The following is a 16,006-nucleotide window of genomic DNA, read 5'->3' as shown; positions in this document are numbered from 1 at the left end:
TGCAGGGGAGAGGCACGTGTGGCTCCACCTGCAAGTCTGGTGCAAGCAGAGCCCTGGGGCACGGCACCCCGAAGATTATCCTGCTCAGATTGACCTGTCCTGAGACCTGTCACCCCCACACTGTGTCTGGAGTATCCAGCACAGCCAGGACACGCCATGGCAGGGTCACTTGGGCATGGCTGAGTTTTAGACTCATGGAATCCCAATCCTGCCTTTTTCTTGTTGTTGCAGAAGTGAGTGGTAGAGGTTCAGGTGATACTAACCATGGCTTAAGAGTGTTGAGCTAATTATAGGGACACTTGAGCATGGTAGAGGGTTCTGTATATGTTTCTATTGATTAAACTATTAACAAGAATAGCAAATCCCATTACACTAATCATCATTGTGCTTCCCTGCCTTCTCCTCCCTCTTTGTCCTTGCCTGGATTCAACCAACACATGAAGGGAAATTTCTCACCTCAGGCTGTCTGATGCACCTCCCAATAGCCAGTGTGGACAGGGGTACCCTGCTCTGGCTTCGGTCAGGCTGTTTCTGTGTCTGACCCCTGCTCAGGAGAGGCAAGCCAGGAGAGGAGTGTCCCCAAAAGCAGAGAGAGAGTGCTACTAAGGGAGTGGCAATGCTGCAGAGGATTCAGCCCAAGGGGATGCTCTCTTAGCATCTTTTGACAGGCATGCAGACATCTGTAAAGGAATAAAATTGGCCTGTAGATTAGTTATTAACATAATTTAAAGTGGTAAAAGGATGTGTTCATGTAACCAGCTTCCCTCTGGTTTGCCATCACCACTAACATTTAGGTTCTGTTGGGAAATAATGTTACAGTGTTGCCCAGGAAAATCTGTTCTATTTGAAGTCCAATTCTGTGCTTTCTTAAAAAGGTTCAAAAAATGGAGCTGTTGCAGTTGAGATTGAGGCAATAGGACAGGTCTTGGGTGATCCATTGTTTCTGTTCTGAGTTGCAGGACATGGGATTTGGTGCTGAAGCTATTTTTCTTTTAGCAGACTTTTATAGCCCAATTGCATTTTTATTAAATGGATCAAAGTGATCTATTGAAAAACATGTTGGAATTGTTGGGTTGTTTTTTTTTTTTTTTTTTCTGAAAGCATTTATTAGGACTTGGAATACTTTCAGGATTTTCTGAATCTCTAATTTTAGTGGCTGTATGCTTGGGGAGATGTGTCTAAAAAGATGTTGCCAGAATCTTTTGGCCAGGTTTGTAGGCTTGAAAAGCCAGTTGCTTTCATGTTTTTTGTGTTACATGTTAGTAATGAAACATTCAACACTATTTAAGGAATTCAAATCCCTCCTTGCCACTCAAATTAAAAGCATCTGGGCATTCAGATCCCTTAGTCAGCTTCAGCAGTCTATAACTTTGGTGTTAGTTTGGTATAACTAATTTGTGTTAAACATACTTTTAAGTGCAGTTATATTATAATTTGTCTCATGGTGGTATTGCCTCACAGTGATGATTTTTCTCTTGCACACAGTAGTTCCCTGTATCCCAACAGACTGGAAAGCTTTATAAACAGATGTAGGCCATTCCCAAGTCCTCAGGCCAGCAAAGCTTCCACTGAGGCCTTCAGGAGCTTTGCTCACAAAAGGTGTCTAATTTCAGGCCATGAGTACTGCAGCGTGCACAAGCAGGCAGCATCCTTTGCTTGAAGGTCGCTTTGGGAGAGAAGCAGTAGCCATGCAGCAGCCCACACATGTCCCCTGCCATATTTTGGAGGAGAAAATAATGGTTATCAGCTGAAATTGTACAGGGTTGTGTGCACAGAATGGGATTTTGCACTGAGGGAGTTGACAACACTGGCTCAGGGCAGGGTTCTGACTAAAGGAAACGTTTCCTGGGATGTTCTGCAGAATATATGGGTTTGGCATTATTCTTGTAACTGGTTATTTGCCAAATGTGTAAAGACTAAAACCTCAAGCTTTTAATTCGGGAATTTTCTGCTTTAGCATGTTCTTGCTCAGTGCTTTGATGTTACAGAATTAAAATGTTTGTTTTCAGTATGATTTGATATTAAGCTGGTTTAATGTCTTACAGGAGCTGTTTTGAAAGCTTTCCTTTTCCTCCCTGGATCCAGCTCCCTGGGAGGGTGACATCTCTTATCATCAGTCAGGCAGTTCTGAGTTGTGGCTTTAGATAATGAAAACCAAGCCCTAGCATTTTGCTTCCCAGCAGAGTTCTTCCTTTATTTCCTTTCGCCTCAGATGTTTTTTCCTGTGTGCATATCCCAGTGTGCACAGTACAGCATTGTAATGATCAACCCAAAATTTCAGCATCTTGGGCTTCTCTTCCTTACAGATTAGACTTGCAAGGGAGTTGCAGACCTGTGTCATGGTTCTGAAGGTGTTTTCTGTCTTCATCCACATTTTTTGTTGTCTTGCAGTTGAAGTCACTGCTGAAGGAGTTTGTTACTTCTGGTCCCAGCTATGCTCCTTTTTCCTTTGTGGTGTGACAGTGCCAGTGTGTGCAGTGCTCTGTGGGTTTCCTTGCTGGCTGAAAGACAGCAGGAGAGTTTTAGCTCTTTGGTGCTGTTTGCTCGTTTCCCTGAGTTCACTCCTGCTGCTGCTCGTGCTGCCTGAGCCCAGCTGCTGCAGCAGGCGCTGGTGACACGGGCTGCACCCAGCTCTGTGCCCCACGCAGCTCAGAGCCTGCTCTGTGGCCCTGATCCAATGCAGCAGGGTTAAAGACGCTCCTGAGCACCAGACACCTGCAGCAGTGTTCGATGGAGAGCCAGGGACCCTCTCCCCTCGAGCAAGAAACGATGAGACTGCCCACTGGGGACACTGGCAGGTCACATCATGAACTGTCTGGCTTCTTATTTTCTGGTTTTAATTTCTTTCCTGTTTTCTCTCCTGTCCTAAAGCCTGGACCAGAGAATCATTGGGTGCTCTGGGTGCTTCCTTTCAAGCAGGGATGTTGGGGAACACCATTTCGATTGCTCTTCCAGCCATGTGCTGGATTAAATAGAATTCAAGGGTGTTTGGAGCCTGCAGCAGTGAGAATACAGGAGCTGGGGAGAGATGCTCCAGCACTGAACAGATATAGGATATTTTGGGGGTTGCCCTGTGAGAGCGACCACTGTGCATCTTAAAATCCAGTGAGGTGCTGGAGAGCGGTTAATGCTCTGCCTCGGTGCTGAGGCTGAGCTGGCTGGTCCTGTGTTTGCTGCTGATGGGAGTGTACTGCTGTGCCCAGGGCCGGACTCCTCAGGGCCACACTGGTGCAGAGAGGCAGCGTCCTTGGGGTGTCACCATGCTGCAGGAGGCTGCTCCTGCGCTGTTCTCCCAGCCCTCTCCCCACCCTGGGCCCCTTCCCTGCCCCTGCAGAGGAGCAGGAGGTGCTGGTCGCCTCTGGCAGGTAACTGAGCTGTGAGGGTGCTGCCTCACCTGTCAGTTTTTGGACTTCAGCAGAGACACGAGCAGCTGTGGGCTTCTCTTCAGGAGAGTCAGGACGCAGGTCAGTGGGTGAAAGAGGACTGAGATGCAGAGAGCTACAAATAGAAAATGACACTGTTTCAGTCGCTAACTCAATAGTAAAAGACAACATTAATGCATCAAAAAGAAAACAGAAAAGCTTTTTTAGCGCAGCCTCTATGGGCTTTGGATTCCCAGAGTGACCACCCTGGAGGTACTTGGGTATTTCTTGATTAAACAAGAACACATCTAATACCACTTGGGAAAGGAGGAGATGTCTACTTTTTCCTGCTATTTCATGAAGGAGTATTTAGCTGCCTGCTCTTACAATTTTGTTTTTCTTACTGCTCTTTTTCTAAGTGCATTGGGACCCCACAGCCAGAGCCATCCCTTCCTGAGGCCAGAACTCCCCTTGGTGTGGAGGCTTGTACAAGCCCAGAGAACACCTTCCAATGGTGGCAGTCTCACAAGAGAGGCTTCACACACAGCTAAAATTAAATATTATTGCTTGTGATTTATAACTGAATAAGTAACTACAAATGAATGTGACACAAATAAAGCCATGCTTTAATTAGAGGGTTATTTCTAATCAGGAAGTCTTCCTTCCTACAAACAACTGACAACACAGCTCTTCCAAGTGGATGCTAAAGCAGCAGTATTTTCCACAGGAAGAGCAAACAGGAGGAGAATTTCTGCCATCTGATAAAGGCCCGGTGCTGCCAGTTACTGAATTGCATTTTGCTGATGGGAGCTTGGGGTTTTATTTGCTGTGTCGGGGGGAGGGAACTCAGCTGGTCCCTGGGACAGTGGGAGCTTTGCAGAGCTGACTTTGTACATGCTGACCCTGTCCTACCCAGGTAGTCTTATTTAGAAATCCAGTCTGAGAGAGCAACACTTTTCCAGAATATTAGGTAAAATCTTTAAACCCACATTTTAAGCTTCTGTGACCAGCCCTGGTGGGAAGTGGCCACAAACAAGGGCTTTGCTTTTGAAATGTTGGAAAGAATGTTAAGAAAAAAGCCCTGTATTGGCTGCAACATTATAAAGAGGTTTTCCCCTGATGGAGGCGCTGCCAGTGAAATGCAGCGCGTTCAGCTGTACCTGTCTGCAGCAAGCAGTTCCTGCGTGGAGCCTTGAAAGCCTTGCCCTCACAGGAGGGTTTTGTCTCAGGTACCCCTTGTGTGTCCGGAGTCCCTTCATCCCAGATCAGGATGGATGGCTTCCTCATCTTCCCGTACATGCCTGCCAACCAAACCAAACCAACGGGCTGTGAGCTCAGCCAACTCACCCAGAGCATTCCTGAGCTACCTGGGCACGTTTCTCCACAGACACAGCGGCCACAGATGAAATCTTGCCACTTGCAGCGCATTCTAATTAAAACATGAGGGTAACGAGCTCAATAGCAGCAGTCCATGCTGGCAAGGAGGGGGCCATAGTGTGCAAGACTCCCAGCATGGGAACAGAGCTGGTTCAAAGGTAGCTCTTCTCTTTAGTGTCCACTAAAATGTGTTATTACACATTCCTTTGGAATTTCAGCTCTTTTTTTATCAGTTCCTTGAAGTTATTTTTGCAAAAGCTTTGGAAGTGTATCCATCAGTTATATGAAGAGGCTATCCAGAACAGACAAGAGAAAGCTGTGTTCTATGAACAACCTAATGCACTTCAGAAAGTTCAGCAGCCCACTGGGAAGTCAGATTATTTGCAGAAGGTCAAATCAATTTTATCATCAGACAAATGTTAGCAAATTGCTTTCCTTAGACGCAAAGCAAGGGAAGTATTTTCCAAGAAATATGCTCAAGGAAAAATCAAATTACACTTATTAGAAACCATCACTGAGACCTGTTCTCTTTAAGGCACTTATTCCCTTTGTAATGCCAAGCCATTACGTCCAAATATCACATGGGGGCATATTCAGGTACAAAAGTTTTTTACTCTGTAGAAAAAAATGAATCAGAACTGGGGCATTTCTGTCTGTGCTGTAGTGAATAATCTCTGAGAGGGGATTTTTTTTTTCTGTTTGCTTGTGTAACTTCAAAACAGTGTGTGCCAAGGGGCTCTGACCAGTAAGAATGCAGTGTCTGCCTAGGAGCCATATTTCTGTAAAAGCTGGTGGCTGCTCTGGATTGTCTCCAGACAGTGCATCCATGGGACAGGGGGAAGGCTGGGTGCTGTGGGAGGGGACAGTGCCTTCCTGCTCGAGGAAAGAAGTGCCCTGCCTGGCCTTGGTGGGAGAGGGCCGGGATAAGGTGTGAGGGAAACACCTCCCTGGTGTTCTAGCAAGAGCCCAGGAAAAGCTCCAGTGACTTTTTCCTGGCCAAGAATTGTCCTTCTCAGCACTTGGCCTGGCTGCTTCTCAGAAAGCAGAGCTGGGAGTCAGGCCTCCTGTCACCTGCTGCCAGGGCTGGGTGGCGGAGCCAGTGCATCGACCTGTTTTGCATCACTGTCCACGAGTGACGCAGACAGACATGATCCGTGCCCTGGAGCTGCTGCCGTGAATCAAAATCTGCCAGAGAGCTCTAACGAGAGGGATGCAGGGAGCAAACGGATGATGGGAGCACTCCCCCTGTCACCTGTTTCTGGCATCCAAACAGCTGGGACGTGGCTTCTGTTGTATTATGGGGGACTTTTTTTTTTTTTTCGGTTGTAATTTATTCTCATATTTCTGCCTGTATTTTCATTTTCTGGACCTTGTATAAATAACACTGGAGTCTGCTGTTCTTATATGGATGGATAAGAAGGACCTGGTCCCTTCCTTTGCAGTTTGATACCTGGTGAATTAGTTAATGTTGTGTGTATGGTTATGGGAAATGCTGGGGAAATTTCCATCAGTGTGTTTAGTCATTGGAAAATGAGCCCTCCGTAATTTAAAACAGGATGGAAATTCAAATCTCTGATGAGGACTAAAAGCTTTCCTGATTTTGTGCAAGTCTCGGGTAGCAACAAAAGAGAGAAAATGTGTTTTTAGTATATTTAATATGAAACCACAAAGGTGGCCAAAGGGAAGGAAAGGAAGGCAAGCGACCTGAAAGGAATTTTAGCTGTAGGTTGGTAACATCTCAGTTAATATAATAATGGCCACTTAAAATGGGAGTGGGGCAAACAAGGCTGTAATGAAAGGCACCTGGACTCTTACAGGAAAAGAGCAGTTCAAATCCACACCAGGGTTAGAAAAATCAAACACTTTCTGGGCTACTATATTTTGGCTCTGCTCTATGGTTTAAATGGACTGCTGTGGTGTTTGTTAAGTGTCTACATTGAGGAGCAGGCAGAATGGAATTTCAATGAGATCTGGAGGGAAAAGTGAATGAGAGAAGCAGCCAGGTGGTGTGCCAGCTAGACACACACAGGTGTAAATGTCTGCATTAAGCACTGGGAATGGTGAGAAATGTTTTTATGGGAGGAAACATGAATACTGTTCATTATTTTCGAGAACTATTGGTTGTGCCTCAGTCTGTTGGTTTAAAAAGTTACTCACATCCAGTCAGGGGTTAGAAATAAATGCTGCTGGCAGGGTAATTTCTTACCAGACAGCTCATAGATTTCAAGCTATCTGACCAAACCAGAGGAGTGAATGCTTAAGAATAAATGTAGTTCTAGAGACCAGGAAAAAGCACCTAAGAACAGAAGGAAGGTATTCTTTCTTTTTTTTTTTTTTTTTTGATGACATAGTCAGAACAAATGATTTCACTAATGATAATGAAGCATCAGGTCTAAAATGTTTTCACCACATGCATTTATAATTCAATAATGTGAAAACCAGGTTGATTTTAACCCTCTGGTGGCAGATGGTTGCCTGGCCTAAACTGAGGCTGTTTGTTTGAAGTCAGTATTACTAAGTCAGCCTACCAAGGGGTGAAATTCAGCTCTGTGTTGGGATCATTATGGACTTTAGTGCCACAGGCTGTACCTGGCAGACTTTTCCCCTCAGGATCTCCCCAGGAAAGCAGAAGAACTGTGCAGTGCCACAGCAAAGCTCCAGGGGCTGAGCAGACCACAGAGCTGGCCAAGTGCTCTGTCCTGCTGCGAGGGGAACTCCACACGAGAGTTTGCTCTTGTCCCCCTTTTCCCACTGAAAATGCCACACAATCCTTCTGTTACCTTGGAGTTTGCAGCATAAGTGTTGGGAAAACAGTCTGTTAAATGGGAAATATGAAAAGAGTAGATTTAAAATAAATAATCTACTCAGATGTTGTGTGATCACAAAGATAATTTATTTGTATCAGGGAAGTATTTAATTATCATATACAGAAGTGTTCCATTTTTATGCATACTCAGTTTTACCACATAATTCAAATTAAGTACCTAAGCATATGTGCTAGAACTGTTCAGCAGGTTTCTGTCTCCAAACACTGTCATATGGGAAAGCGGAGTGCAGGAATATTTTCTCTCACTTCATTCCCTTTCTCTGTTAAAAGTGACCTCTAGAAAGCTTTTCTGAAGGACTGAGGTAAGGGGTAGAGTAAAAGCATCCAGGTGCACACACGCACTTTGACAAACTGCATTATTTGGAAAAGACACAGGTCTGTAGAACTCTTTGGGCTTCAATCCTGGTATTTTTCAAAAATATTTTCTGGTCAGAAGCTGCCCAGCTCTGGTTAATGAAAGCCAACATCTCTAAACTGCAAAGGTAAGCTCTTGTCTGGGAAGCTCTTAAATTAGTCTAAAGGTTATGTTACACCTGTGATTATTTCCAATGACTTCCAGAATCAGAGATTAGTTTAGCATCATGCATAAGTGATAAATAAATAGCTTCCCAAGTACTTTTGGGTGTATTTTACTTTGCAGGATCTCCAATCCTGCCACTGCAGTTGCATGAAAAGAGTTGATCACTTGTTTAAAGAATGACATATCATAAACATAGATTGCCAAAAAGATATCTCTAAAAATACTCTTCAGTCTTGCGTGGTTTAATGATTGATGCAGCTTGGAAATCAAACTCTTGTCTAGGGGTTGTTGTAAGATAAACTTATGGTTTAGGACTGAAATTCACATGAGCTAAGCAGGGGCAGTGTGAAGAGGGTACTGTTTTAGGATGCTAAAAATGGCTTCTGGCAGAATTTAGGAGCCAGTATAGCATAAGCATCCAACTGCCTGGGCTTTGTTTGGTTTCTTTTTGAGAAATGATCCACTTCTGTTCCTGTCTGCAAACAGAAGACTTGGAAGAAAGATAAAAAAGGCCTTGGCAGCGCGTGGCTCTTTCACCTCCTCCTCTTTCCATGCTGTGCCTGTGGCCGGTGTTCGTGGCTGCAGCCAAATGAATAACCCTCTTTTTAACGTAGGGCAGACCAACAGGCACTTTCATTATTGCTGAAAGGTCTTGGTCTGCAAGCAGTGCCTCTGGCCACCAACAAGCCAAAGACCAAAGCTTTGGCATGGAGTTTTGACCCCAAATGGGCTCTGCCCACTGGCAATGAGGGAGGGATGGGGACGGAGGAGAAGTGTTGCTGCAGCTGTTCTGGCTTGTGCAGCACTTCAATCAGGAGGTCCTGTGTGCCTGTCCGGGGTGCTTGGAGAAATGGTCTGTTGAAACAGGAGAATTACAAAACCCTTTAAAGGAAGTGGGAATTGGCCTCCCATAAAATGCCCAGAGTTACTGGATGCAGGGCTTCCTTTGGAAAAAGAAAAAGACCCCTTGACTCTAGATGGTGCACAGATTCCTATTTTTTAAACAGATGCTTTGACTGGGGAGCTCCCCTTCATCTTAAAATAAATAACTCCTCCCAGCCTGTAGTTTCAGAATGAGATCTGTTTTCTCTCTCTGGGTTGTTTCAGAGCCCTGATGCTGCTGTATCAAAGTGCTTCTCTCGTTTTGATAAATCCCCAAGAAACGGGAAGGCAATATAATTGCAAGCCGGTTTCTCAAGAACTTCTGGATAACCCCCATTAAAGGGACAAAAGCAGAGCTGCAAAAATTATTCATTTCATTCGTAAGTCCAAACGTGGTCATTTACAGCTTGGAAAATGGGCTGATTTATCCAAGGTGCCCTGCAGTTGTTGTAGCTGAGTGAAGTTAAATAATGCAGTACTCTTTAAAATTGCATGAGTGTATGATTTTGTTTGCTTTATTCATTCCTACTCCCTTGTAGTTTATTGCAGTCGATGATTATTGCATCTGTTCAATCCATCTCTGCAGCTGTGGGAGCGGCTGCTCGTGCCACGCACTGAGCCAGGCTGTTCCGAAAGAAAGCTGAGCTTTCTCTCTGCTCTGACTGTAGGAATGGCTGGATGGCCTTGCCTTTATCCCGAGGAAAGCACAGCATGGACAATGAGTGCCCTTCTAATAAAATAACCTGATCAACCACACTGGCATCCATAGGAAGCAGAAGTTTCTCAGTGTGTCCACCCCACAAAGCAACAGTTCCAATGTTTGTCTCCTGTTCAGGCTCCCTGTAGGCTCTTAATTTCTGGGTCTCTGTCCAAGAGAGAGCCTTCCAGGACCAAACTGTGGCAAACTCAAGGCTGGGCATGCTGAAGGAGAAGTGCAAGGCGAGGGGAAGTACCAGGAGAGCATGCACCACTGCTACCTGCTGCACAGCAGAGCTGCAAAAGCAGCCTGACCTTTGGGACAGGTGGAGACTGCCCCAGGAGCCGCGGGGCTGCTGGAAGCCGCGGCAGCGCAGTGCTCCGAGCTGCTCTGCCAGCATGTCCTTGAGCAAGCCCCTGCAGCTGCTGGCTCCCCTCCCTGGATCAGCTATGCCTGCCCGGGCCGGTGCCTGCCCTCACAGCTCTGCTCGCAGAGATTGCATCAGCGGCCCACGGTGCACAGAGGAAAGTAATGAGCTGCGTTAACACGGCTTAACACACCTATTTAAACTGATCCAGTGATAAGGTGATCTGCACTCGCTGAGGGAGAGGTCACGAGAGCTGCTTTGCCAACAGCAACACGGAGATGGGGACAGATGGCCAAGGATGACGGTCCAATATCTCCCACTGGCTGAGCTGTCTGCACAGGCAGCTCTTCCAGGCCCTTTGGAGCCTGCAGAGCAAGGCTGGGAACATGCCTTTGCTACTGTCTGAAAAACCATGGTGCAGTCTGGTGGTGAGAGGGTGTTTTGGACACGGCTCCTGGCATTATTTAGGAATTAATGTTATTAATTTGCAACAGTTATTTTTCTGCTTATGTAGAAGTTACTGTCCTTCCTGTTTGAGAGACAAAGAGAGGTGGTAAGCACCAAAGAATCCAGAGCTGTCAGGTCTTATCTGAGATCCAGGTACAAGACATGCAATCCTGACCCGGTGAAAACCAACAGAACTCTTGTAAGCAGCTTCAGCACCGCAGAGACCTGAACCAAATGAGGAAGGCTGTGCAGTGTGAGGCATGGCTCACATCGAGGATCAGGAAGGCTGTCCAGTGTGAGGCACGGCTCACATGAAGGATAAGGAAGGCTGTCCAGTGTGAGGCATGGCTCACATCGAGGATCAGGAAGGCTGTCCAGTGTGAGGCATGGCTCACATCGAGGATCAGGAAGGCTGTGCAGTGTGAGGCATGGCTCACATCGAGGATCATCTCTCCTGTGGGAACCTGAGGAATTGCAGAGGATGCCTCATCCCTGGAAGTGTTCAGGGCCGGGCTGGATGGGGCTTTGAGCAGCCAGGTCTAGTGGAAGGCGTCCCTGCCCACGGCACTGGCGTGGGCCCTAGATGGCCTTTAAGGCCCCTTCCAGGCCAAACAAGTGTGTGATCCTGTGGCACAGTCGGTGCTGGTTTTGCCGAGCCCCGTGACTGTTGTGTGTGACCAGGTGAACCCCGAGGAGCTGTGACAGCAGAGGCTCCAGCAGTTAACAGGCGAGCACTCTGCTTGTCTGAACTCTCTTTGAGTCAGGTCAGGGTGCTGTCTGTTGGGTCTTGCCCATCTCTACATGTTTTCCTCCTTGCCCTACCCCACCCTCCCTGCAGTCAGTCCTGAAATTCGTGAGGCAATTGCCAGCATTTCCAGGCAGCCTGCCCAAAGAGCAGCACGGCGCAGCAGTTTCTCAAGCAGCAGATCACAGAGGACTTGCACATGATGCCAAGGGCTCTTGCAATATCTGATAGGACAGGCTCAGCTACTGGAGGTGAGCAGTAAAACTCCTTCTCTCATCTTTTTCCCTCTGTCTCTTTGACCTCTTGGTCACAGAGAAACTTTGAATATCTGATCTAAAGGCACCAAAGGCTAAAAGCCAGAAGAACCAAAGGCTTTTTATCAACCTAGCTAAGCTATCACACAAGAAAGGAAGAATTTGGAAGGGGGCTGGCTCGCATTTCTCTGTTTCTTTGTTACATTCACCTTAGGCCTGGTAGCATCTTGTTAACTTGTACAGGGACTGCAAAATTAAGGTAGCTAGCCTTCCTGAAAACTTGGGTTGCTGGACCTGTACTAGAATGAAAACCAGATTATCTTAGCTGTCATAAGTATTTTAATTCTAGAAGGAACCATGACTGGGGAATTCTGTCTTCACTGTGTTGCCTTGGAAGGCATTTAGGATGAATTTCAAAAGATTTGATTATAGAGAACAAGTATATTTTTATTTACAATAGCAAAGATACAATGGTAACAATGTCCTATAGGGAAAAGTAATTTTAAAAAAAGTCCAAAACCCATAAAAAACTGGAAAAGGTTCCTTTCTTTAGAAACTAAAAATTACGTACACAAAGTGCATACGAGAAGTTTTTAAATGGTGAAGATTGTGTAATGGTTCTGCCCTACAACACTAACTCTTCTCCTGCCCTTGTCCAGATCCTGCTGACCAAACTGCGTGTGGGGACCCACCAATGTAGGCTTTTGATTTGGTTTAAATTCTTTCATTATTACTCATTTGGTGGTGAGTGTTCATGTTCACCTAACCCATGCCAAAAATACCACAGTAAGTTTTGCAAAACTAATATCAGCACTCCCTCGAAACTGTTAACAAAGAAACCCAAGAAAACAGTGAGGTTTTCTTTCTCTTTTTATTTTTCTTTTTTTCCCTCCCAACTTACTGCTTTGATCTGCCATGCAATTGGGTCAGCACTTGGGAAATACATTTCAACATCCACATCTGTGATGTGAATATTATGCAGGAGATCCTAAATGTAAAACCTCACTGATCCTACGACAGATCACCCTGTCAAAACAACATAACACCTGCAAAAGCCTTTAACTAGCAGGGGGACCAAACTAGTCAAGAGCAAAAAAAGACAGGTATCACTGTGCTGGAGCCTCATTTAATTAGAACAGCACAGGCCCGCAGAAATCACCAGCTCCCACAGATCATTACTGGTTAAAAAAGCCTCTGTTGTTCATTTCCAGGGCAGGATTATGCTGATACTCAGCTTGGGGAGCTTTTAGGCCTTGTCCACACAAGAAGGTTTTACCAGAGTAATTTTCCTGGCATAAATGAGCCTAAATGCTGATGCAGGCAGCTGAGCGCTCGGTCTGAAACCCACTGCTGGTGCGCAGGGAGCCATTTCTGGAGCCTGCAAGCAGGCACTGGAGGGAGGGATGCATCCTGGGCCATGCAGAGTTGCACAGGCACTGCTGGTCTGCTGGGTGCTTCTGAGGAGAAGAGCACTGTGAGGGACCTGTGTCCTGAGGCGCTGCAGGCAGCCCCAGGTGCTGGCTAGGGGTCCCTCCCGCCCCTCCGAAGGGTGTCTGCAGTACGGGAGGCCTCGTGGTGCGTGCTCTGACTTCCACAGTGTCCTTCCTCTGCAGGGCCTGGGAGCACAGAGACAGCTTTCAGTGCTGGGCAGCAGTGCCAAGGCTCTTACTTGTCCTGGGGAGATGTGGGTGCTCTCTGAGATCCCAGCCCGGTGTGAGCGAGCAGAGGCTGCCCTGGGGAGAGCCCAAAGGGAGCCTGGGATAGACCACAGAGAGAGAGCAAGGAGGAGAGGGATGGGGAAGCAGAGAGCTTTGCAGCCCAGGGGGCCCAGAGGTTCACAGAGGAGAGGGGTTGGCCTCTCCCCTTGTAACCCCGTAGCCCTAGGGGCAATGAGGGTACAGCCCTGATGGCCGAGGCTGAGTTCTCTGGCACTCCCAAGAGGTGTAAAATGATGGCTGTGGGGACAGGGATTCCTGGATCCCGGGGTGCCTGAGCAGGGAATGAGCCAGTCTTCCCACTGGCACGTTCAGCTGGGAAGGGCCGGGCAGGCTCCCCAGCAGGGCTTACAGCCATGCCCTCAGCAGGACACTTGCCCTGTGCTGTCCCAGGTGAGCTCTGCAGGCTGCCTTTGCTCCTGTATTCCCACAGAAACAATGGCAGCGTGGCTCAGGGACGCTGTCCCAACCCGCCACACAAAGCTCTGACCTGACTCTTAGGAATCCCACAGCAGCCAAGAAGTCAACAGGGAACTCAGTTGGGTTCCTTTTTAATCCAGAAGAGGTTAAAGATCAGACATGTTCCTTCACCTCAGGTCACTGTCTGGGCTTTGCTCCCCACTGTTCATTTCTGTGTTTTCTTCTCAGAGCAAGTCCAGCCCTCTGTGCCTTGACAGGACCTTCTCCCCCTCCTTCCTTGGCCTACCTTGCCTTCCTTCAGGGACTGGGGTCTGCTGGGGCCTTTCACAGCCACCAAAGCAGGCTCTTTCCCCTGGAAAAAGCAAAATTTTTTGTTTTGCACAACAAAATGCATTGCAGTTAGAGTGTTATTACCATTTGCTAAAGCATTCCTGCCTTCCTCATTTGCTGAACTACGATCTCACAATCTTTGCATTTTAATTTCTACAGTAGGCACAATCCAGCAGTTTGCCCTAAAAGTTACCTTTCAGGGATAAGTGGCTTTCTATGAAGGTTTTCACTGTCTTCTGATACTCATCTTCAGTCAGGTGGAGCTGGGCTACCTCCTTGTTGGATGAGCACTCTTCTGTCACTGTCCTCTCCTCTTGAGCAGACCACTGTGCGGCAGACACCCCGAAACCCGCTCTGTCCAGGTTCCTCGCAAACATCCTCCCAATGGAGCTGTTGGACACAAGAATCACAATTGCTCTCCCTTTCACGTCGGCGCTCCTCTCCGCGGTGCCGAAGGAGAAGACGATAATGCAGCAGGTCAGCAAGGCGATGGAAACGCACGCGAAGGCGTAAAAGAGGCAGGAGAGGGTCATGGCCAGCACTAGGTCTGTGGCCAGCAGGAAGAAATACTGCAAGAGGAAAATCATGGTTAGGAGGATTAGCTGCTGCCTCCTCGCTCTGCAGGCAGCCAGCAATCTGCCAGGAGTCACCGCGTGCCCCGCCACGCTGTTATAAAGGCAGGAGCCTTGCGAAACGCGCGGGGGCAAGGCCCGGCCCGTGGGGAGGGTGAATCACTTTCTGGAACGGAGCAACAATGGGGATTTCAAGCCACGTACGCTTCCAGTGCTGTTTGTCTTGGCTTTGCCCTGCACTTGGATGCTCTGCCGGGCTGAAATGTACGGATTTGTTTTGTAAGGCCCTTTCATCATGTGTCGTCTTTGGGGCCGGTGATGTATATAGGCTGTTTGGAAGCAGACAGGTTTAAGGGATTTCTTCAAGGAGTGTGTGCATAGCCCTGGGAAACCATGAAGTTGAAATAATCCCCCGCATCTGCTCAGCACTCTGAGGCTCTTGCATTTGCCACTCTCCTGCTGCTGTAACGCAGGTGGTTTCGGTGAGTCCGGGCAGGGATCCAGGCGGGCACAGGAGTGGGAGCCCTGCCCTGTGCAAGCAGCTCCTGCTGTGCAGTGAAACAAACCACCCTGGGAGCACTGTGCTGCTGGGCTAGGGACTGTGCCACTCCAGGGGATCACCCACCTCAGAGACAGGAAACAAGCTGGGTGCTGGAGAAACAGCTATTTTTGATGACAGCAGAGATTGAAGGGAGGGTTCTGCTGTTCCCCAGGCAGGCAGAGCAGTGCCATGGCATGGGGCATACTTATCTCTGACTGCAGGGCTCCCTGCTACAGCTGCAGCCTCTGCAGAACTGGGGAGAGCCCAGCAAAGGTGAATGCTGCATCATCGAGACTCAGCTGACCTCCAGAGGAGAGTCAGGAGGGAAGCTGCCAGCTCTTCTTGTGCTTTCTCCCTGAGGCTGGAGACAAGGCCTTTCTGTCCCTTCTTGGTCATGGGGGAAGTGCTGCTGATCACCACTAAAGCCTTGGCATCAGAGCCTCCTCTTTAAATACTATTTTTAAAAATTATTTATTTTTGGTGTGGGCCCATGTAAAGGGCCCCCCTAAGAAGGTGTGGTTGTGTTGCAGGTGGGAGTTGTGTTCATTGCCTGTTCCAGCTGGAAAGGCTCTGGGAGCGTGGGACCGGCTGTCAGCACGACCCACACACGTTTTACTGGTCCTTCTTGCTCGTCCTCCGTGCAGACGTGCAGATCCCATCTTGTGGATCAATAGTGTTGTGCTGTCACAGCCATCCAGCTCCAGGTGCTTTTGGGGTGGTGTTGCTGTCAGCTGCACCCCACTCTGTGCACCCCACCCAGCATGTGTACAAACATGCAGATCACTCTTCGGAGTGGGGATGTAGCATCCAATTTGCTTTCCAGTGCCTCACCAGCAGCGAGAGGCAGCAGGGCTGTGTATTTGGGGGCCTTATTTTACTCACCAAGAGCTTTTACAAATCTTTCAGCCACGTTCTGGGGCAGGACATGACCTGCAAAGAATCTGTGGGGG

At 47.7% G+C, this 16,006-nt stretch overlaps 2 protein-coding genes across 7 annotated transcripts in view; one reads left to right on the top strand and one right to left on the bottom strand.

Annotated features, from left to right (window-relative positions):
• PAK5 (p21 (RAC1) activated kinase 5) overlaps positions 1-16,006 on the top strand; it is a 157,581-nt gene that overhangs the window by 33,512 nt on the left and 108,063 nt on the right. The window lies entirely within an intron of this gene.
• On the bottom strand, positions 1,471-14,682 carry LOC119698759. 6 transcript variants are annotated; one of them, XM_038131245.1, is made up of 5 exons: positions 14,445-14,682; positions 14,137-14,333; positions 4,523-4,663; positions 3,395-3,498; positions 1,471-2,501 (listed from the first exon to the last, which is right to left on the bottom strand). In XM_038131245.1, exons 1-4 carry the CDS (start codon positions 14,528-14,530, stop codon positions 3,398-3,400), a joined length of 525 nt encoding a protein of 174 aa, XP_037987173.1. In that variant the 5' UTR covers positions 14,531-14,682; the 3' UTR covers positions 1,471-2,501; positions 3,395-3,397. The 6 variants fall into 6 exon arrangements, 4 of the variants coding, with proteins under 4 accessions (XP_037987173.1, XP_037987172.1, XP_037987171.1 ...); XM_038131244.1 differs by having other exon boundaries at positions 1,471-2,497; positions 14,137-14,676; XM_038131243.1 differs by having other exon boundaries at positions 1,472-2,501; positions 14,137-14,674.

The sequence above is a fragment of the Motacilla alba genome, chromosome 3, assembly GCF_015832195.1.
Source record: "Motacilla alba alba isolate MOTALB_02 chromosome 3, Motacilla_alba_V1.0_pri, whole genome shotgun sequence".
Taxonomy (NCBI): Eukaryota; Metazoa; Chordata; class Aves; order Passeriformes; family Motacillidae; genus Motacilla; species Motacilla alba.
This window is presented reverse-complemented; position numbering and strand designations above follow the sequence as displayed.